The 22,841-nt window shown below is 37.0% G+C and overlaps 1 protein-coding gene across 6 annotated transcripts in view; it reads left to right on the forward strand.

The window, feature by feature from the left end:
- Positions 1-22,841, forward strand: part of IRAG2 (inositol 1,4,5-triphosphate receptor associated 2) — a 168,538-nt gene that overhangs the window by 118,015 nt on the left and 27,682 nt on the right. For 2 of the 6 annotated variants that reach the window (XM_077170318.1, XM_077170317.1), the window contains exons 6-15: positions 1,574-1,721; positions 2,429-2,510; positions 6,895-6,945; positions 11,674-11,720; positions 11,844-11,908; positions 12,075-12,182; positions 14,127-14,197; positions 17,169-17,226; positions 22,459-22,522; positions 22,613-22,640. In XM_077170318.1, the coding sequence (XP_077026433.1) occupies positions 1,574-1,721; positions 2,429-2,510; positions 6,895-6,945; positions 11,674-11,720; positions 11,844-11,908; positions 12,075-12,182; positions 14,127-14,197; positions 17,169-17,226; positions 22,459-22,522; positions 22,613-22,640 (722 nt within the window). The remainder of the gene's footprint in view (positions 1-1,573; positions 1,722-2,428; positions 2,511-6,894; positions 6,946-11,673; positions 11,721-11,843; positions 11,909-12,074; positions 12,183-14,126; positions 14,198-17,168; positions 17,227-22,458; positions 22,523-22,612; positions 22,641-22,841) is intronic. The other 4 variants (XM_077170322.1, XM_077170319.1, XM_077170320.1 and 1 more) reach the window with 3 other exon arrangements.

Here is a 22,841-nt window from a genome sequence, read left to right on the forward strand (position 1 = left end):
ATGGGCAGGCACCGGGAATCCAATCTGGGACTCCGGCATGGCAGGCGAGAACTCTGCCACTGAGCCACCGTTGTCCTGCCCTCAACCAGCATGTATTTGAGTACCTTCCTTGTGCAAGATACCATGTCACATATAGTATATGAGAATGAGGTATAAAAAAGCTCACAGACTGGGGGGGGAGAGAAGATCTGGACTCAGAGTGAGGTAGTCAGAGAAAGCCCTTTAGAAGATGTGGGGCCTTGAAAGATGGGTTGGGTTTGGAAGAGCAAGAAGTGTGGAAAAAATATGCCAATTAAAAACAAAAGAACAACGAAAACAAAAACAGAAACAAGAATGTGAAAGCCCTAAGTGTTTGAAAAAGAGTTAAAGCTGGACAGGCCATTTTGGAATAAAGAGGATTTAGGTTGGGATTTAGTAGATTATGAGGTTGGAAAAGGAAAAGCAGGTTGAGGGTCAAATTGTGGACTGTGACTGAATGCCTGGGCAAGGTGAATGAGCTTTACCATAGCAAATGCTTAAAACTAGTTCTCATCACAGTCTGGATGCAGGTGAAAGCAAAAATTCAGGTCCTGCGAAGAAGTGGAACTGAATATCAAAAATAAAATTAAGAAGGAATAAAAAGAAACTAGTGTGATTTGTGGATCATTTAAGCTAACGGAGGAAAATTGCCATTTATGAAATGGTCATTTTGTTCCAGACAATTGACTAGTGTTTCATAGAAGTTATTTTATTCGTAGTAACTCAGTGATAGTAACAACAACGATGATGGCACTTGACGTATGCTGGCTATGGACCAGCCACTGAGCCATGCCCTGGTCATGTCTGTTAATTCACTCAATCCTCACCACAGTCCTAGGCTAAGGCAACCCATTTTGAACATGAGAAAACTGAGGAACATGGAGTTAGTAACTAGCCCTAGATCCTGTGTTATTTTTATGTAGGGAAACTGAGGCTCAGCATTGTAGGTGGCAGAGCCAGGATTTGAACTGAGAAATTCTGACTGATGACAAAATCTGTGTGATCGCCATTAAACTGTGCTGCTTTCTAAATGCTAGACACACATAACAAGACGGTTTCCCAATAAAAATGGTTCGTCATCCCATCCCACTTGTCTGTGTTCTTATCACGTTGCCTAACCCTTTCTCTTCAGGAGTTAGCAAACTGCTTCCATAACTGATCAGAGAGTAAATATATGGTCTCAGTCCCATCTACTCAACTCTGCTGTCATAGCACAAAAGCAGTCACGGATAGTATGTAAATGAAGGAGTGTGGCCATGTTGCAGTAAAACTTTATTTACAGAAACAGATGACTGGCTAGATTTGGCCTGCAGGCTGTAGTTTTGGGCCCCTCCATTGCTTAGTGGGCAAGAGTTTTTCTGTTCCTTTTTTTAACATTTGGTATTTCCGCACCATGTAAGTAGACATCCAGGGGTTTATGTTAAAAGTTAACAGAATTGGATAGGATTTTGCTTTTTCAAAAATGGTTCAATCATTCGAGTGGAAGAATTTCTATCTTAATATGGCTTGAACCAGAAATTAATCTTTATTTTCATTCTTACCTATTTTACTGCAGATACCTTTCATCTGAACAGCCTTGCAGGGATACCAAGACTGGGATTGACAAGTTTCTCCTGTGTGGCCAACCGAATCCCTGCTTCAAGTGAAAGGCCAATATATGGAGAAATAAACAATCATACTTTGAATGTGGCAAAAGGACGCAAGTAAGTTAAAAAAGCAAAAATGTACCTGCCCTACTCTATGTGGGTAACTTATTCACATAGCCTAGCATTTTCATCAGTTTTAGATTTCACTATCCTGAGAGCATAACATCGTTGCTTTATTTGTGCAACTTCTCTAATTTTCTGCAAATCAACAATTTTAAACAAAGACATCTCTCTTTTTTCTTGAAGTGTAGTATTCTTGTCTTTTTTGAATTTTATAACTAAAAGATAAATTAGGCTACCAAAAATGTTTCCCAGTTTTCAGGGATATTCTACATATTGCTAAGTTAACTTAGATAAGTTTTGCTCATAATTTCTGTTCCTTTTCCATTCGAGACTAATTAAAGTTTTTGGAGACTTCTGTCCTTCTACTCTACTCTCTCCAGATACTTGTCTGTGCTCACCTGCCTTTTTGAGTACACTCATCTTCCTTATGAAAGATTCAGAAATGTCAGCTGACATTTCTGGGCAGTATCTACCCAAGAGAAATTTCCTTTCTGTGTTGAGGTTGAGGAAGTAAGACTTTGAATTACAAATTCTTTATTTTCATTTTTGGCTGACCTCTCCGTGGAGGAGGTGAGAGCTCTGTTTCGTTATGCCTTACTGCAGCTATGAGCTTAATTAGAGACTTAGTGAAAGTTGGGGTGGAGGGACTGTTATAGTTTGATATCCGCTCAAAAATAATTTCTTCTGTGTTCTACTGCCAGGTGCCCAGGCCCCACTGGTGGCCCCCTCCCACAAACAGGCCTTTCAAGTTGTTTCAGGATGAGCAATGACCCGCATATGGAAGTGAGTACTGGACTAGATTGCAATTTCATTTTTGGTGCTACCTTGTTCTGGTTCTCTTTCTATCGGTATTCTTTTTTTAAAAAAAAAGTATTATGGATACTCTTACAGCAAGTATGAGTTTTATACCACAAAACTCAGTTGCATGAGAAATAGCAACTTTAGACATCAGAAAATTAAAATCCAGCCATTTGGAGGGGAGGGATTGGTTTCTATACCTCCCATAGTATAAACTCTGGGGTATATAACCAAAGTGGAGATTTTAATGAGATGTGCTGAACTTATTGGTGGAGGGAAAGGCTCTGGTTTGGGATTTAATTCCACTAGTAACTGTAAGAAGTCTCTTATCACTTTGACTCGAAGAATTCAGGTGAAGACAAGATAATCTTTGAGAGGCTGGCTTTACATAAAAGGCCACTAAGTAGGGTAATGTAGGTACCCATGCGCTTCTCTACCCAAAAGGAGGATGACACTATCAGACTGAGAAGGTCACTTAGGGAAACTGCCCAGGTTCCGGTGACGTGCCTAGAATACGTTGGCATTGGCTTTTCCTCAGTCCACAATCTGAGCCTGGCATTCAAATGGAGTAGACAGTTCTGTTCCAGAATCTGGCAGTATGTCATTCTTCCTTTTTTTAAAAAACAAAACAAAACAGAATTATTGAAATGTAATTTCCATACCAAGCAATTCATCAATTTAAATTGTACAAATAAATAGTTGATAAAATATTCACAGATTTATACAACCATTACCACAGTCGATTTTAGGATATTTCACTGCTGCCCAAAGAAATCTTGACCCATTAGCAGTCACTCCCTATTTTCCAGCGCTAGACAACTAATCTACTTTCTGTCTGTATGGATTTGCCTATTTTGGACATTTTATATAAATCGATTCATATCTTGTCACTGGTTTCTTTCATTTAGCATGATGTTTTCAATGTTTTTCATTTTGTAGCATATATCAGCTTTTCATTTATTTTTATGGTCAAATAATATTTCATTTTATGTATAAACTACATTTTCTTTATTCATTCATCAATAAATAGATATTTGGGTTGTTTCCTCATTTTGGTTATTATGGATAATGCTGCTGTGGACACTTTGTGTACAAGTTTTTGTGTGGACATGATTTGAATCTTTTGGATATATAGCAAGGAGTGGAATTATTGGTTCATATTGTAACTCTATGTTTACTATTTTGAGGAACTTCCAAATGGATTTCCAACATGGCTGTACCATTTTACATTACAACCAGCAAAGTATAAGGGTCCCAGTTTCCCCACATCCTTGCCAAAAGTTGTCTGTTTTTTTATTATTGCATCCTAGTGAGTGTGAAATGGGATCTCATGGTGGTTTTCATTTTCCTCATGACTAAAAATGTTGAACATCTTTTCTTATGCTTATTGACCATTCATATGTCTTCTTTGGAGTTATGTCTGTTCAGATCCTTTGCCCATTCTTTGAACTGGGATATTTGCCTTTTTATTACTAGGTTGTAAGAGTTCTTATTCTTCCTTTTAAGTGTGAGTGTATGACTTTTTTTCTGTTCATTGATACCCATCTTGGGTAGCTAAGAAAAAGAAAGAAAAAGCAAAAATCTATCTTGCTATAATTTAGCAGTTTTTATGAAGCTTTAGTAAAGGAAGTTGAACTTGGAAGCTTACAGGATATTTGGGTTTTACTAATATCCCTTTTATCTGGCACTCATTTCATCACGAAGGGGAAAGAAAGAAGCATCAATTTTGTACCAGGCACTGTGTAGGAAAGAATATCCATACGTCATCTTATTGTCTCCACAACTTTTAGTGGTAGGTATTCTCTGTAAAATACTTACTGCTTTCTGTAAAAAACAAGGCAACTGAATGCAAGGAGGTTAAAAACTTGCCCAAGAGCACTCAACTAGTAAGTAGCAAACCTGGGATTCAAATTCAGGGTTGCCCGATTTCTAAAGGATATGCCCTTTCCACGCTGAATTTAGACATTTCAATCATGAGGATCACTCATAGTTTCTTTGAAAGTGTTTTTTGGCAAAGAAATATGTTGCTTTGTGTATCTAAAAAGGACCTTCTAATCCACCCTCTTTAGGACATGTAATTTGAGTTATTTTGTCTATGGCCTTGACACCCATTAAGAAATAGAAGCTAATAGGGATCATAATAGAAACTCCCATCAAATTATTCTGTGCAAATGTATGAGTTCTGTGAAAATTTTAATGCTGTCTTCTCTGACCTCTCTTCCATTGATTTTAGCAACAATGTTGGGTGTACTTTGTGGCTGATAGCTCCACTCTCAACCCCCAACTCCTGACTTTTGAGCAAGTCCTCACCTCTATCTCTTATGCAAACAGAAAGCTCTCCTTTAGAAAATGCTTCTCCAAGCATTTTCATTACTGATAAGAACAGAGGAATTAGAATAAAATATAAGATAAAATGATAAAAACAATAATCAGTGTTCATCCCAGTGGGTGCTAAGATGATGGGATTCTCTTAACTTCTTGGCTTTAAAATACAGTATTTGTATCTTGCCACTCTTATTTCCTCATTGCTGCCCTATAGTTGTCACAACATCCGTCAAACTAGGAGCATATATTGCCAGCATATATTGCACAGATCTGTTTATGCTGTTTTTCTCTGCCTAAAACACTGTAGACTTCTCTGCTTCTCAAAATTCTATTTTCTGTTAAGACCCAATTCAAAAAAAAGAACAACTGTTCCATAAAACCTTTCTTGTGCTAGCATAAAATGATGGCAGTCAAGTGTCTCCTATCTTTCTTGAGGTGGAAATTGTAATGGATTAGGAGTCAGGAGTCAGATTTCTTTCTTGAATCTGCCTCTATGTGATTCTGGAAAAGTCATGTCTTTTGGGCTTTAGTTTCCTCATTTATCATCTATCGCACTCAGGGAAAAGTTCTGTTCACTTTCTCCTATCAGACACCAGTAATTCTTTGTCCTCCCTTTCTTGTCACCTTTATTCTGGTTGCCTTGTAGATATTTGTTTTCTTAAATTTTTTTTATTCCAGTATTGGGTTATAAACATGGAGTACAGTGCCCTTATTTGGATATTACCTTATGTACATTAACAGCTAGCATAGATTTGGGGGCTCAAATAGCTACCTCACTAATATCTGTTAACGAGTATTTACTTGTTTTTTGTACTTCCTACAAGGCTTATTTAAAAAATTGAGAATGAGCACTCAATCAGCTTGTTGAACGAATAGTCTTGCCCTATTGCTTTCTGACTCCTTTTCTGGCCTGCTATTCTCAAGGACTTGAGATTTATGTTTTAATCCTCCCCATATCGACGGGGTAAGCTATATTATAGCAGCCTTTTTTCAGAGGGCACAGGTGTGAAATGACATTGAACATGTGCTTCTTAGGGGGTCTTTGAGTGAGCAAAGGACTGTAACAAGTTTAATATCTTGAAAGGAGCCCAGAATGGCTATACTCAACCTCCAATATTTTCTGTATCCCATAGTAAAATACTTTTGGGTCCAGTTTGGGACATTCTTAGGGAGAACAGAGAGCTACTTTATTCACCCAAGTAACTAGTTTATTGGAATATTTTGGTGTAGAGAGGGAAAAAAAACATATCTTCATACTTTTTCTCTTAGAGATTTATATTGAAATATCTATGGATATAATGTTATGATGCCTTGTTTTTGCTTCCAAATAATGCAGGGGAACAAATAATAAAAAAAGAAATAAAATAATGCCAGGGAAAAATAATGCAGGGGTAGGAGTAATGGTTGAGAGTATTGATGAAACAAGATAATTGTTAATTGATAATTGTTGATCTAGTGAGGAATCCTCAAAGTTCATTATTCATCTACTTTTGGATTTATTTTAAATCTTCCTCAGTAGAGTCTTAGCATTTTTAGCCATATCCGCTAGTTTTGGGAATCAAGCAGACCTGGATTTAAAGACTGACTCTGTTACTGATTAGTTGTTTGAATTTGAACAAGTGGGCTAGCTTCCCTGTATATGCTTGTGTCACCCATAAAACAAAAATAATGCTTTTTAGGGTTCTGATGAGGATTTGAATATATATATATACACGCACACACATACACACATATTATATCAGTACATATTTCTGCATTGCTAAGTTCTGGCCTAGCCATTCCATGGAGACAATCCAAGTAGGTCATGTTTAGAAGAAAGTAAATCGTAATGTCATAATTGCTGACTTGCTGATGAATAAGAAGGCCTTTCTTTTTCCTGATATTTGCAAGACTCTCCAAGGTGCATACCAATATCCCTCAGCTCACCAACTAGTGAATCCCATGTGAGGATGCTTAATCTCTTGAGACTTGGTAGGAAAGTGAAGTTGGATTCCCCACTCCCATCTCTGCAGTCCTTTTTGTTTGTTGTCTCCATTGCCCACAGGCCCTGCCTACACCAAACGGACCTCCTCGGAACTCTGTGTCTGGACCTCTGGTGAGCTCCTCTCTGTGGTCATTAGAGAAGGGACTCTCCCTTGTAATTTCAGCCCTTTCTGTGAGGGGCAGTATTGGGAAGACTGTGATGTAATTGTTTAAATTCTCCTCTACCTGTCAAGGTACCTGGACCGTTCAGCAGGGATGGTCGGTAGCTCCATCTCCCACTGAATTTAGTACCACTGCTCCCTTCAATGCCTAACTCCCACTTGGCCTCCCGTTCCTGAATTCTTCCTTACTCTCAGCCATCCTTTCTCCAGGTTCTAGTAGTCCCTCCCCACAGTCTGTCTTCCTTTCCTCATCTACCACTTTTACCATTGAGTCTGAACACCCGTTGTAGCAGAACTCAAGTTTTATCCAAAGGCTCTCTGGGCCGCTACAAAATCAGACACGTGTTGTTTAGGTATCTGTAGCCCCAAATACTCCAGGAATTCAGAAGTTCCGTGAAAATTCTGTGACAACTAAATGGACTCTTTCCTTAACTTACTTGCTCCAACCTCAGATCTGACCCCACCAAGATAGTTTGTAACATAGGTAAACAAAGGGTACCTGTTAACAACAAAGGGTAGCATTGGTATCACTCAGCCTCAGGGTTGTTAGTAGTATGAATCACAGGGGTACCTTCTCAGAGGTTAGGGGATCCGGAGAAGAATTTCTCTGTTTTTCCTTGGCTGTTCAGAAAAAAGAACACATATCAATTATTAAGCGTTCTGTCATTCTGTTGAGATCTCCTTCATGTTATTACACGTTTTTGTCTTAAGATATACTATCAGTGGGGAGAGGTGATTTGTGAGGCAAAGAACAGGATTAATTTAAAAATATTTCAGAGAACTTTCTGTCCATTGTGTGTCCTGTTCTCTCAGGCTGTGCGTGGGTGCAGCATTAATAACCTTGGAGAATAAATAACATTGTCAATTGCAAAATCGGGACACGAAGAAGTTGACTGATAACTGTATTATAAGTGAACCTCAGAGTGGTGGGTGTGGCCTGAAGCTCTGAGGGTGTGGTGTACTTCTAGTTGGAAACTGAAAAAGAAAAGGAGAGAACTAAAACAAACAACTGTGAGGAAATTTAGTTTTGCTTAGGTTCCAGCAGTTGTAATCTTTTAAAATTAAATTTGACGTTCTTTCTCTCCTAAGAATATTGAAATTGACACTGAGTCAAGTCAAGGTGTATATATTTTTTTACTATTAGAGTGAAATCGTTCCATATAGATGCCTTTGTTCAAGATATGTAGAATAAAAATGATGTCTCATAAAATAGTAACATTTGATTGGCATTAATTGTCTAAAATAGCTCAAATAGTCACAAATTATATTGGTAACATGAATATTTATTATTGAAAGGATTTCTGATCATAACTATCTCTGTACTAACAATGGCATTTATCTAGAAGTACAAAAATAAAGTAATCCCAGGAGAGTGTCAAGGCCAACAATACTAAATCTTAAAAGTTATTTCTTATTTTCTTCGTATATTGCTCTTGAAATATTGAAATACTGCTTTTGTGTGTGTGTGTGTGTCACCTGCATTTGCTGGCCCAGCCCATGGGAGAATCTCTCTTACTTTGTTCCCTGAATACCTTGGTTACCCCACCCTACATTAGGCTCACACTGTCAAAAGCAAATGGGCTGGACTGTGGATTTTCATGTAAATGTATGCAGGTTAATATTTGAATGGCTGGGACAGAAAGAACATTCTTCCTGCTCTAAGCTCTCAGCCTGTGTTAAGACTCATAGACTCAAGCAGCCTTCTACCTGTAAGTACATCTTTCATCTGAACTCACTTTCTCTTGCTCTTTGTTGTTCTCTTGATTTATTTCCTTGGCTTTAAAATACATCCAGCGTGTTTTCATGATCTGCTCAGTTATAGTTCTTCTGTGGGTCAGGGATGCTGGTTTGACTTCCGAAGCTGGAAAGAAAAGAGCACAAAGGTAGAAAGTTTTTGCTGTGTTATACCCCACCCCGTAACATACACACCCCAAGGGGCTGTATCTCCAACTTTCATGAGCTATAATAATCTTAAATTTGATAACAAAATGTCATTTACCCTGGCTATTCTTGTAAGAAAGGGAAAAAATTTATGACAGTCTAAGATTGAGAGTCATTGTACATTGGGTTGTTTTCTGATCGCTGAGATTTATGAGGATTAATGATTTGAGAATAATATCCAGTTGCTTACCTTGCAACTGTTCCAGTACAACGTAGGAACGTATGACTATTAAATATATGAGATTTCTCCAAAATCACAGAATTACTGTTTAATCAATAAATATATTTATCAAGACTTCTCACCAAAACATTCTGTATACACGATATAAAAGAAGGGCTCACATAGAGAGTATTAGAGCATATGAGACTCATTTACAATATAATATGAGTATTTTTTGTATTTACTGCTTTGATTTTAAATAATGATAAAGCATTTTTATAAAAGTCTTTACAAAGTTTGCGGGAATGATGTGTTCCCTTTTCTCGTTCATATTGAAAACTGGTTTAATGGAATAGGAAATAAAAACTTCATTCTCTTTCAAAGCTCCTAACTTCAAATACAAGTGTCCACGACTCTTACAGGAACAACATGAAGTCTTTTCTGACAAAGTTAGCTTTTTAGTCATAGCAAAATAGTGTTACTTCAAGCCACACAGAGGAACAGTTTTTAAGTATGTTATATATATTAAATGGGCCAGGGTTTTTGTTGTGGTTGTGAAGGAATCAGTTCTTATGGATTTTTATTAAAGTTTCAATGAAACTGAAGAATGTTTTTTTCCAATTTTTATAGCATTGTTTCTTAGTTATATAATGGAATATGGTTAAGTAAGCATATTGTGAATATTAATACAGCCTATTTAGATATTTTAAAGATATCATCATTTAACTCCCTGCAGGGTAGTTAATGTAAGGTACATTTACTTTTCAAAATTTAAGGTAGGGCAGGCCACGGTAGCTCAGCAGGCAGAGTTCTCGCCTGCCATGCTGGAGACCCGGTTTGATTCCCGGTGCCTGCCCGTGCAAAAAAAAAAAAAAAAAATTAAGGCAGACACCACCCACTCTAATAACTGTTCTGTGCCCATCCATTCCTTTTGTGGAATACTGTATTATAAAGTATTAGTTTCTATTTGTTTCCCTTCTGGCCTAGTAGCTCCTCTAGGACAGGACTGTCTTGTCTGTGTGACTCCAGCCCTTGTCACTGTTTCTGACACAAGATGGGCCTTTGATGGAAATCTGATGAATTAAATTAAATCAGTGTCGTGAGGGTCTCCAGTTACATATGTTCTGACCCAAAGAGATTTCAAACGGAAACCAAATGAAATGAGAGAGGAGAGGGATAAATATCATTGATAAAGAGGAGGGCTTGTGTCAATCTTTGCTTTGTAAGTTTGTAGCTATTTCTAGATGTTTGAAGTGAAAATTTAAAAAATTTGTATTACATGAACCAGTCTAACCCAATAATGGGGATGTCTGTATCTCTCCACTAGCCTGTGCTGGTTTCTGCTCAGAAGCAGTTGTCTGTAGAGGAAGTTTGTATTTCATCTGATCTGGGCACGAAGCCTGGCTCTGCTGTTGGGAGTTCTCTTGAGAAATTACTTTGTGTCACTGGCCTCTATTTCCTTACCTGGAATAAGCAAATCTTCTCTTTCCAAAGACTGGTTGTCGGGGAGAACTAAATGAGATGATACATAAGAGAGCTTTTGTAAATTTTAATATGCTACAAGACACAAACTGCTATTATTGTACTGGGTAACTAAAATTCAGCAAACCCTTGTTAAATCTTTACCTTTCTGTGAGTTTGGTAAGTATTTTCTTGAATAGCTTCTAAATATTTTGTATGATATACAACATCCCTCCATAGAAAACTGTTGCTGGTTGTGGCAGTTAAAAAAAAGGAGGTCTGTGTTTGATTATAGAATATTTAAATGTCTTCCCTCTTGCATTATCTGTGTGTGTTTTGATATGTCAGGATGATTTCAGTTTTGTTAAAGTTTAATTAAAATAAAAAATTTTAATTTTTCTTTTCCTAAATAAATTCAATTATAATAATGAAAATAGGCTTATTAATTACTAAAAAATTATCTTCCTACTATACTATTTGAAAGAGGCTAAATAAGCTTCTTAACCCCAAAAGTCCTAAAGTTCCTCCTAAATAGGGAATTCCCAGCAGAGATCAAAAGGCTCAAATGAGACTTTCAGATACTTACCCTAGCAGGTTGAGACCACAAATTTGTTAAGCCCATTTTGATCTGTAAAATCTTTGAGATATGATTTGTTTAAACCGTATGATTTGTCTAATTAGAAAATTGAGAACCATGTTTAAATCACCAGGTCAAAAGTTTTAGGTTGAGTAATATCTCCATAAATAGAAATGTGGTTTTATGCCCACGTAGAATGTTCTGTTTAAAGGAAACAATAAGATGCATGATTTAAGTTCATGAAAGAAACTCGAACTGCCTTTTAGCTTTATGCTTTCTTTTGCCCCCACTTTCAATAAAATTAGTAGGCTTGTAAACATACTTAAAATTGGCTTTTTGTTTTTTGTAAAAACAGCTTTGAGGAAGCATGTACATCAATATGCCCTATACCATCTCATTCCCATATCTTCTCCAAAAGAGCAAAGTAAATATGGATTTGTTTAAAATAGTATGAAACTGTTTGCTTAGAATAACCTCTCTGGAATGGAAAATGTCATGGTGTTGAACTTATCTCTCTCTCTTTTTTTTATTTGTCCTTAGAAGAATGGTGTTGAACACTTATATTCTGAGAGCCTACCACAGTCCAGGTTTGCCTGTTTGTTTTGTGGATGTGACTCTAAATGTATATAAATAGAATTTTTAAGGGAAATCTTTGCACCTGACATTTCAAATATTTTTTTCCAAAATATTTTTTTCTACCCTCTTGGCAGGGAATATTCCACACCACCTCCACCTGGATGCATTTCATCTGTAGACAGTACTGTTGCTTCAAGTGGTGAGTGGACTTGAAAAAAATATAAGCTTTTAGAGTATAGAAATGATAACTATAAGCCTGATGTTCTGTGACCTGCTGAGGTGTGTGCAAATGAAAAGAACATAGGCAAATACTCCTTTTACACGTTTTTACAGTATTCATGGTGCTAGTTTCTTCCTGTTGGTAGATTCCGGCTCAGAAATTTTGAACATGGCTTCTGGTGACCTTGACTCTAAATTGCTCTGTGAGAAAGAGAAGACTACAAGGTCAGCATCTGCCAAGATAGGGATCCAAGGTAGGCTGTTAAAGCATCCCATTCTAAAATGCTAAGCAAACTTATAAGACGATGGGATAAGCATCAGTCATATTATTTAGCTCAGCCATATTATTTAGAAAGAGCAAAAATATTATATCTATTTAATTTTTACTGCAATTAACATGTACATGACATAATATCCCTTTTAAATTACACTATCTTTTAAGGGTACTGATATATTTCCTAATGGCAAAGATTGATTTGACACAACTGGGTCACATTGTGGCACAGCTGTCAAATTACCTGCTTAGGAACTTCTCAGAAGCCTAATTAGAATATATCAGGTCAGGAAAATGGACCAGTTAGGGATGGTCCATTCAGTAGGCAAGAGAATGAGCTAAATGATATGTTAAATCCTTTTCTGCCACATGGCTCTGAAAACAAAATAGTTATTCTTGATCATTCCCAGGGAGATAGCCCTACAGCTGACACCTATGGAAAGCAGACTCCAATTCCCACCCCCCAAAAATCAGTCAAAAGTAATGTACGCATTCTCTTGTTTGAGCTAGACATTTGCATTTGTGATATAGGTGCAAAACTAGAGTAGCCACAGAATTGCATAAATGGAACCCATTCTATGGATTTATTGAAAAATTTTTATGCACACCTTACACTTAATAAGAACATTTTAATTTAAAACTGCGTCAAGATACCACCTTTACCCTGACAGACAACGATGTTATTGTTTGGTTATACTGTGACTTGGTAAGGTTGTGGGGAAAAAAAGAATTCTCATGCACTGCAGTAGGGAGTATAAATTATTGTAACCAATATGGAGGGAAAATTTCCGATATCTATAAGACATTTAAATATACAAAACCCTGTGATATAACAATTTGATTTATGGGAATGTATTCATATAGCTATGCATACACACATTCAAAATGACATATGTATAAATTAGTTCATTCCAACATTGTCTGTAGTAGCAGAATATTGGAAACAAGGCAGGTATCAATCAATAGAAAACTGGTTAACATATTTTGGTCTATTCCATTAATGAAATATTTGCAGCCATAAAACATTATAAGTAGAATCTCTACTTAAAATTATATCCAAGAAATATTGTTTCTTGAAAAGAAGCAGAACATTATGAAAAGCATGCAAAAATTTGTGGGGAAACTGGAAAAAGTTATGTGTGCATCTTTAAGGCTATGCAAAAATTAATAATATTGTCTGTGGAGAGAGAAAGTGGTATCTGGCAGACAGGATGGAGAAAATATTCTCTGTATAACATTTTACATTTTTTCATTTATGGGCCATATGAATTTATTACTTGTCTTAAAATTTCAAGAAAAACTGAAATAACATTTCTATAGGGAGAAAATTGTATATCTCTGAAGAAAGTGGTGGTCACTTTCTTTTTTTTAAAAATCCATGCTTTAAATATTTTTCTCTTAAAAAAAGAAAGAAGCAAACTCTATCTTTAGCTGCTGCCCTTTATGCCTGTACTCTTAATTTAATGATATTTTATCCAGAAACGTAATATGTTGGAAGGATTTCATACTTTGTTATCAGCCTTGCATATTTAAGTTTTTGTCAAGCTATAAAAAAGCTACTAAGCTGCTAATTGCTCATGCTTCCTTCATCCTGTATCTATTATTAACACTAGTAATATGTTTGATTAAAATAAGCAGCGGCAGCCCATTCCCATACTCCCAAAATTACTAATCTAAGGGAATTTATATAGATATTCATTTCTCCTGAGAAATCTCATATGCCCTAACTTCCTGGTGCACTTTGACTACTCTGTCTCTGATTCTAAGTCAGTGAACACATTTGAATTTTTATAGTATATAATTTGTCTCTCTTGTTAAGTCTTTGCCATTTACTGGCCTGTCTATATTGACACCCTTATTATTTCTTCCAGTTTTACTTGTTACTACTCTTCCAACTGTCCAGTGTACTTCCTTTTTATCATAGGTACAAGTTCAGCTCATGAGAATATTCCACTCCAAGACTCTAAGAGTGAGGACAAAATCATATTAAAAATGGTAAGAAAACATATATACACATTAATAAAAAAAGTAATAATATATTATAATGGCAGAATTGTCCCTTTAAGTTTGCAAGGTACCCTCAAAAGCATTATCTCTTTTTAGCCTTTCAAAATATTATGAAGTTAATAGAATTTAATTAGGTCAATATTTTATACCCAAGAGATTGAGGCCAATGTGTCTTTGGGTATTCGCCTAAGGTCAGACTATAGAGTCATAGCTGGAGCCTCCTCTTTCAACATTGATTACTTATTAATTCATTTATTCATTAAATGTTTTCTGGAAACAAGCTAAATATTGACAATAGAGGACTGCCTAGATAAATTAATACATTACCAAATAAAGTTGACTAAAACAATGATAGCTATCTTAAAGAAGTTAATACATTACCAAATAAAGTTGACTAAAACAATGATAGCTATCTTAAAGAAGTTATATTCTCATTAGGTGAAGAAGTAGACACTTACCCCCAAATTAGAGTGTGATTAGTAATACAAAAGAAAAACGTTTGGGGTGGGCAGAGATGACATAATGGAGGGAGCACAATGTGAGTTAGAGTATTGAAAACTGATGACTCATCTAGACCACTAGTGTTTCAGGCAAGGGGAATAGCACGGAGGAGACTGAGAGAAGCTGAAAGTCTGGGCCCAGCATGGTATCTTTAGGGAAGGCAAGTAATTTGGCATGGTAAAGGAGTTAATACATTATAGTATATCATAGTTTATATATATATAAATTGAGAGTTACTATATATTATAGTGTAATGGTCAAGAGTGGACCCTGGAGCCAAATCCATGGGTTCATATCCTAGGTTCCACTACTTAGAAACTGTGTGCTTTGGTGAAAGTCACTTAATCCATCTGTATCTTAATTTCCTCATCTCTAAAGCAGGGGTAATAACTCCACTCATCCATTGGAGTTATTGGGAGGATTAGATTAATTAATATATGTAAATGTTTCGAGTAAGTGCAACATGAGTGCTAATTATTGACCTCATCGTTTTATATATAGGGAGTGGTGGAAAAGATAGAAAGATTAGGCAGAGATGAGATATTAAATCATGTTTAAAAATTTGGATTTCTTCCCACAAGCTCTATCTCTTTACCATCAGAAGATTTTTATAAAGGAAATAACATTACATTTGGTCAATACAGTGGTCTTTCTACTATAGAACTTAATTTCTTAGGAAATTTCCATGACCCAACAGTAGGTTATCCCTCCTCATGACATACTTCAATAACATTTCATATGTTCCCTTTTCTGATACAGATCAGCTCGATTATAGTTGTATTGTGGTGGAAATTCCTGGCCAATGATTATGGCAGTTCCTTTTTCCTTGACAAGCTCTAACATAATTATTTGGTTCTTTTTGTAAGTCAGTAAGCTAAAAGTTTAGACTACTACAAGAAATCAATCAGGAAAGTTGTTTGTTTTTATTTTTTTCAAAGTCCTTTTCTTGTAGACTCAGCATTTCTCAGCTCTCTGGTAGTGAGGTTTCTTTCAGTTAAATGTTTCAAGTGTCTGAGTAGGAAAAAAAAAGCCCACCTGAGTGGGAATTGGAAATATGGAATTGCGAAGAGCAGCCATGGACTTCTCTCTTTAGAAGCTTGGCTAGAAGGGCAGGAGAGGAAAGAAAATCCCATAGCTGAACAAGGTCATGAGAAGACAAAAATTTTGAGAATTTTTTTAATGTTGATGGGAACAATCCAGTGCTTTACACATACCACTGGCATTTATTACTTTTTATCAAAAACTTTTGTTTCAATTGTTTAAAATTACATGACGTGGCATCAGTGGTTCTACCAGGAAATTTATCTTAGATTTATATATTAATGGAAAATTTCTTCAGTGTTCTAAATGTCTCTGTTAATTTAAGAATGCTGTATAATTATAATCACAAAAATTATTGTATACCTATGGTTTTCCTATTAGAGTCCCCCAGATAGTATAGTATAACCCTACTAATATGATGACTCTCATGATGCAGATTGTTTATAGGACTGGTGACTGAATTAGTTTCCTAGGGATGCCATAACAAATTGCTATAAACTGGGTAGCTTAAAAAAACAGAAATTTATTTTCTCACAGTTCTGGATATCAGAAGTTTGAAATCAAGGTGTCAGTGGGGTCATACTCTTGCTGGAGGCTTTGAGGAAGAACCTGTTCCATGCCACTCCCATGGCTTCTGGTGCTTGCCAGCAATGCTTGATGTTTCTTGGCTTATAGATACACCACTCCAACCTCTGCCTCCATTTTCACATGGTGTTCCTCCCTCTGTGTGTCTGTGTCTCTCTGCTTCTTCTTATAAGGACCCCAGTCATTGGATCAGGGCCCACTTCCCTCCAAAATGACTAGACCTTAACTTGATTACAGTTGCAAAGACTCTATTTCCAAAAGAGGTCATATTCACAGGTACCAGGTGGACATTAATTTGGGGGTGGGGGGAGCACTATTCAACCCACTACAGTGACCCTAAAACATATTCATATGGAGTAAAAGCCTAATATATAACACACTATTAGCAGTTTTCTCTGCCACAATTTCTCCCCAACAATCCACTTAGACTCACCCCCATTTTGCCTCTTCATCCCATCCAGTCCTACCTGGAGCTCCAGTTTAAGTCCATTGTCTACAAAGCCTTTGCATGCTACTCAAACCAGAGTGTCTTTTTCCTGTTCAGAGTGCTTCTATCTATATATAATTTATTTGGAAGTTAGCCCTATTTTGCTTTGTAGCAATTCATTTTGAAACTTTTCATGTATTTATATCCTTTCTTGCCCCAACTAGATTGGAAACCCCTTTAAGTGTGCCTTGTATTCTTCCTAGCTCCTAGTCCCATTCCTCAAATACTATAGAGTTTTAATACTTTTGTCAGAGTGGGGTTAGGAGAGGATAGGAAGTCCGTAAATGATTGGTCATTAAAGCTTTCCATTCTATGCACAACAATAAAATCTCTTTATGATTTTAGGAATCCAAAGAGGAAGCAGAAACAATAGGAGAGCACAGAAAAGAATGTGCTGCAGGAGGTAAGGAATGTTTTCTCCCAGCCTCCTTGTGAACTTTGTTCTCTCATGATGATTTTATGGATGAAATCTTTCTGGGTAAAGATATGGAAAACTACAAAATCTCATCTTTGGATAAGATCAGCCAATAGGACTGATTCTTAATCCCATCTGTATCACCTTCAAAAAGCCACATTTATATTGTAATGACTATTAGATCCCAGAGAAATATTTAATTCTGCTAACCCACTCATCTCTTCTCTGTCCACCTTGGCTACAGCCACCCCAATAGACTTGAAATATGTAGTGCCCAATTGTGAACTAAGAATCAATCCAATAGTGTTAGTAAATTCTACGTTCCACTTTGAGTTCATTTTCAATATTCAACAAAGAGTAAATAAACCAGTGTTTCCAGAGTAAGTGCTAATCTGCCTCTCTCCCTAGCCAACCTGGATTAAGATAGAATGATGGATGGAGCTAATGCTTGGAGTTACACACACTCTAGAATCGATGAGTTTCTGACTAGTCCTGTGACCTTAGAAGAGTACTTACCCTTGAGCTTCAGGTTCCTTGTCTGCAAAATGGGAATAGTGAGTTAAAATAAAATAGGCACAAGCTTTGCTTTGATCCAGATGTGGAAAGAGATGCTTCAGGGCTCCATCCCCCTAGAAAACCTTGGAACAACTGGCAGGACTGACAGAAACATCTTTCTAAAGGCTCCGGAAAAACAGTCAAGTGATTGCAGTAACAAGGCAAGTGCCAAATCAACAAAAAGGCCACTTAAAATTCATAGGATCTTGTAGCACCCTGGCCTAGCTCTTCCCTGTTCCCCTCACTGGCTTGGCACAGAGCTGGCCTGTGCTCTCAGTGTGGATCCCTGGTCTGGGGTTCCAAAGGAAGCAGAGTAACCTTCATGCACATACTGGATGCATGTATGTATGTCTGGCCCAATTTATCTGGTGGTGACATGAAGACTTGCTGTCTCAGAACTTGTCCTGCATGTAGAAGGTGATTACTAAACTTCACTCTGGAATGCTGTGGGAGAGCAGTCAAGTCTGGCTGCCTGGAACAAGGGATTGCTGGCTACAGGACATACAGTGTAATACTTGGGACTGTGAGGAAAACGTTTCCTAGGGAAAAGACATTCATATTTGTGTAAGTGGGGATCTCCTGGGACCACGCGTGCATACTCAAGACAAGAGGCAGTGCAGAAAGAATCAGGGAGGCCTCTATGCTTTGGCCTGGAGCTATTCTCCAAATACATTACACAAATGAAACTCAAAGGAAAGCACTTGAACAGGTCATCTTTAAAGACTAGAAAGGCATTTCTTTTTTCTTCTTCCTTTTTGTTAGTCTATGGCTAGCAAAAAAAGCTTTGGTGTTTAAGCTCTTGTCATCCACTAATTGGTACATCTTAAGAAACAGATGCCTCAGGCTTTAAATTTCAGTGATAACACACTAAAATATCAAAAGGTCCAGACTTCAACAAAATATTTAAAAAAAAAAAAAAAAAAAAGGAAGTAATCGCCCAGGCAAAGAAGAAGATTAAAGTATTAGAAACCATCTTAGGAGTATCAGACCTGGGACATTCCAGACAAAGATAAAAAAAAAATGGTCCTAAGTATGCTCAAAGAGCTAAAGAGTATCGTGGACAAAGAACTAAATGAGATCAGGAAGATGACAGATGAACACAAAGAAAATATCAGTATAGAGATGGAATTTATGAAGTTACCCAACAGAGCTGAAGACCACAGTAAGAAAATAAAAACATTCTGTAGCAGGATTCAGCAGCAGATTGCAGCTAGCAGAAGAAGTGAACTTGAAATAAGACAATTGAAATTAGTCAATCTCAGGAGCAAATTATGAAAAGTAAACAGAGTTTGAGGAAACTGTGGGGCACCATCATACCAATATATGCATTATAAGAGTTCCAGGAGAAGAAAGAAAGGAACAGAAGAATATTCATAGAAATAATGGCTGGAAAATGCCCTAATTTAACCAAGAACATGAACATAAACCTCCAAGATGCTCAACGAACCCCAAACAGGATAAATCCAAATAGCCCCACCCTATGTGTTGTTATAATCAGACTGTTGAATAACAGAGTAAAGACAGTATTCTGAAAGTCACAAGAAAGAAGCAATGGGTCCCCTATGAGGAAATCTTAATAAAATTAAGTCAATTTTTCTCATAGGAAACTATAGACAAGAAGGTAGTAGGAAGGCACATTTAAAGTGTTGAAAGCAAAAAAATTGCTAACCAATTTTTTTACCTCTGGCAAAACTATCTTTCAAAAATGGCTAAGGGTCCACACTGACCAGATCTTGTGATCTTTCCTGCAGCTGAGTCAAGGACTTTCAAGGTGTCAGTGCCTGGTCAAGGTCTCGGCTTCACCAAGAGTTCCCCAGGCTCCCCCCCGGTGTCCAGCAGGGAATTCTCAGAGCCCTGTGGGCATCCAGCCTAGAGCTCCTGGGCTATCCAGCATCCAGCTAAGGACTCCCTTGTTCTCCGGCATCTGGCCGTACAAAAAAAAGGCTAAGGAATTAAGACATTCCCAGATAAACTACAGCCAAGGGATTTCATAGCCACTGGATCAGGCCTACCAGAGTGTGATAAGGGGAGTTCTGCAGGTTGAAAGGAAAGGACACAAAATGATTGACTGAAGCCACATGAAGAAATAGAGAGCTCTGGTAAAGATAGTGACATGGGTAAATATAAATACCAGTTCTATTGTATTTTTTTAATTTGTAACTCCATTTTTTACTTCCAATAGGATCTAAAAGGCAAATGCATAAAACTTAAATCAATGGTTGTGGATTCACAGTGTGTATGTATAGGTAATTTGTGATGTAGTCACATATTATGAAATATTTGTGAAATGACGTACATATCACAGAATGTGAAATGAAGTACACAAAGAAGGGCATACAGTGGGAGACAGGAATATAGTTTATGTATGCTATTGAAGTTGTTAAGTTAGTATCAAAGCAAATGTGATTGTTATAGATTTAGAATGTTAAATATAAATCCTGTGCTCACCACAAAGAAAATATCACAGGATATGCAAACTCATAGAGATAGAAAGTAGAATATGATTTGCGGGGGGTGGGGAGAAAGGACCATGAGGAATGAAGGTAAAATGTGTGTAGGGTTTCTGTTTGGAGTGAAGGGAAAGTTGTAGTAATGGATGGTGGTTTGGGTACTTCAATATTGTGAACATGATTAATCCCACTGAATGATGCTTGAGAGAGTTTGGGATGGAAAAATTTATGTAGTATATTTGTTTCCATAATTTTAAAAAAAAGGAGAAACTAAAGTGATAAAGTCAATTTGTAATACATGATACTGGGTGGAAGATAATAAGATTGGAGGAGAAAAGGCTCAAAAGGACATAATTGAGACATAAGAAAAAATCGTATTAAAGAATGTAAGCTTTATATGTTAATGTTGTGTTAAATTTATTGAACTTTATAACTGCACTTAAGGTAATTGCATAATTGCAAAATAGTTGGTAGGAAATGTGCTTGGATGCTTTATGTGTTTAAGGAGTATATGATGTGTGAAACCTGCTCTCGAATATTCAGAAGAGAGGTAGGTGGATAGATGGATGGATGCTAGATGGAATAATCCAGCAAAGGTGGCAAAATGTTAAAATTTAGGTATCTTGGTTTCTGGGGAGTATGATGCAGTTCTCTGCATGGAGCATGTGCTATTTTTGTAACTGTCCTGTAAGTTTGAAATTATTTCACAACAAAAGTTTAAAAAATAGGTACTTTGTTTGGCCAATATACTGTGGACTCGGTTCTAGGCTAAATTCTTTATGTGCATAGTTTCTTCAGTCGTCTCCCAAACTGTATGAGGTAGATAAACTGCAATTCAGTTTCCTAGCCTGTAACATGTAGATAATAGCACTACCTACCATATAAAGTTTACTGTGGTGATTGAATACATTAAAAAATGTGAAGTGTTCGAGAAGTACCTGGCATATAACTCACAAAAGTTAGCTCCTTGCAGTGAGGCATGCAAAACTATCACGGTGAACCACTGATTGTACATTTTGGATGGATTATATGGTATGTGCATATCTCAATAAAACTGCTGGGGGAAAGAAACTTAAAAAAAAAAAAAAGCTACTGTTTTAGTTTCCTAGGCTGCTCAAGCAAATACTACAAAAAAGGTTGGATTAAACAATAGGAGTTTATTAGCTATAATTTTGAGGCATGGAAATGTCTGAATCAAGGCCTCATCAAGATGGTCCTTTCTCCCTGAAGACTGTGGTGCACTCGGGCTGGCTGCTGGGGGTCTTTGGTCCTTAGTTTGTCTCATGACAATGGCATGGAGGCCTCTCCTGGCCTCTCCCTTCTCTTCTGGGTTCTGCTGAATTTTCAGTTTCTAGCTGCTCCCTGTGGCTTTCTCTCACTCTATCTGAATTTCATTCTACTTATAAAGGCTTCCAATAATAGAATTAAGACCCACCCTCATTGGGCCAGGCCACACCTTAACTGAAGTAACCTCATCAAAAGGTCCCACTTACGACTGGTTCACACCCACTGGAAAGGACTAGATTTAAGGGCATGCTTTTCTGGGGCACATACAGCTTCAACCCACCACAGCTACTATCTAAAAATAATTACTATCATCCATATTTTGTAGACGGCTTAATGAAGTTGTGTTTTGTTGAAGGTGGCACAATTCTAAGGGTCAAAGCTAGGTTTTAAACCATGTTTTTTTTTTTCCAACTCTATATTCAGTGTTCTTAATAAGTAATAGATTATCCTCTTCACAACGTTGTCATGAAGACACTTCATGAAACTCAGTTGTCATGAAAACACTTAGTATCTTCACCCAAAGTACAGTACCTTTACTATGGGTGAAGAGCCTTGTTCTAGGATGGTTGATGCCATGTTAACTGTTACCATAACTAGCATTATTACCTCTATACTCTACAACCAACACAGCTGCTGCTACTGCTGTTACGTCTTGATTTGAAGAAGGATCAGGGTACCAGAGGCAGGTGTGCATTTAGCCATGGGATCAGGTCAAGTCAGCCACTGATTTTAATGTCATTGTAATCCCCACCAGCATGGCATAACACTAGCTTATAATTTAAGCAAACACATTATTAGCAGACTGTAGTATTAGACATATGTCAATGAAATGCCTTTGTCAAGGAGGGGAAGGGAATAACATTTGATTAAATGTGCCTTTAGATGTTAAGCCTTTTTAACCAATTAATATTCTGTTGTCTTTTAATAGACACTGCTCTTTCCACTCTTCCTGTAACCACTGTGAAATCAGTCAACTTTAGACAAAGTGATAAGTAAGTGCTTCTTACATAGTATGTTGATATTTTTTGCTTTTCTGTTGGATTATGTTTGAAGTAAATTCTTCTTTTTTTCCTATCCCATAGCATTTCTGCTAATGAGAAGGAGGTGGAGGTGAGTTTAAAGCACATTTCTTTCCTTTATTTAAAAAAAAAGTATTTCAGACCCAACTGCTATGGTTTCTTCATCCTTTTGCACAAGCTCTCCTACGTTTGTTGTCTGTTTGGCTTGGCAAAGACTAAATGCAGGTAAAGCCTATGCATGTCAGAGTTATGGTGCTGGGAGGAGAAAGAAAAGCTTCAGGAAAATCTGCAG

Source organism: Tamandua tetradactyla, chromosome 7 (assembly GCF_023851605.1).
Source record: "Tamandua tetradactyla isolate mTamTet1 chromosome 7, mTamTet1.pri, whole genome shotgun sequence".
NCBI lineage: Eukaryota > Metazoa > Chordata > Mammalia > Pilosa > Myrmecophagidae > Tamandua > Tamandua tetradactyla.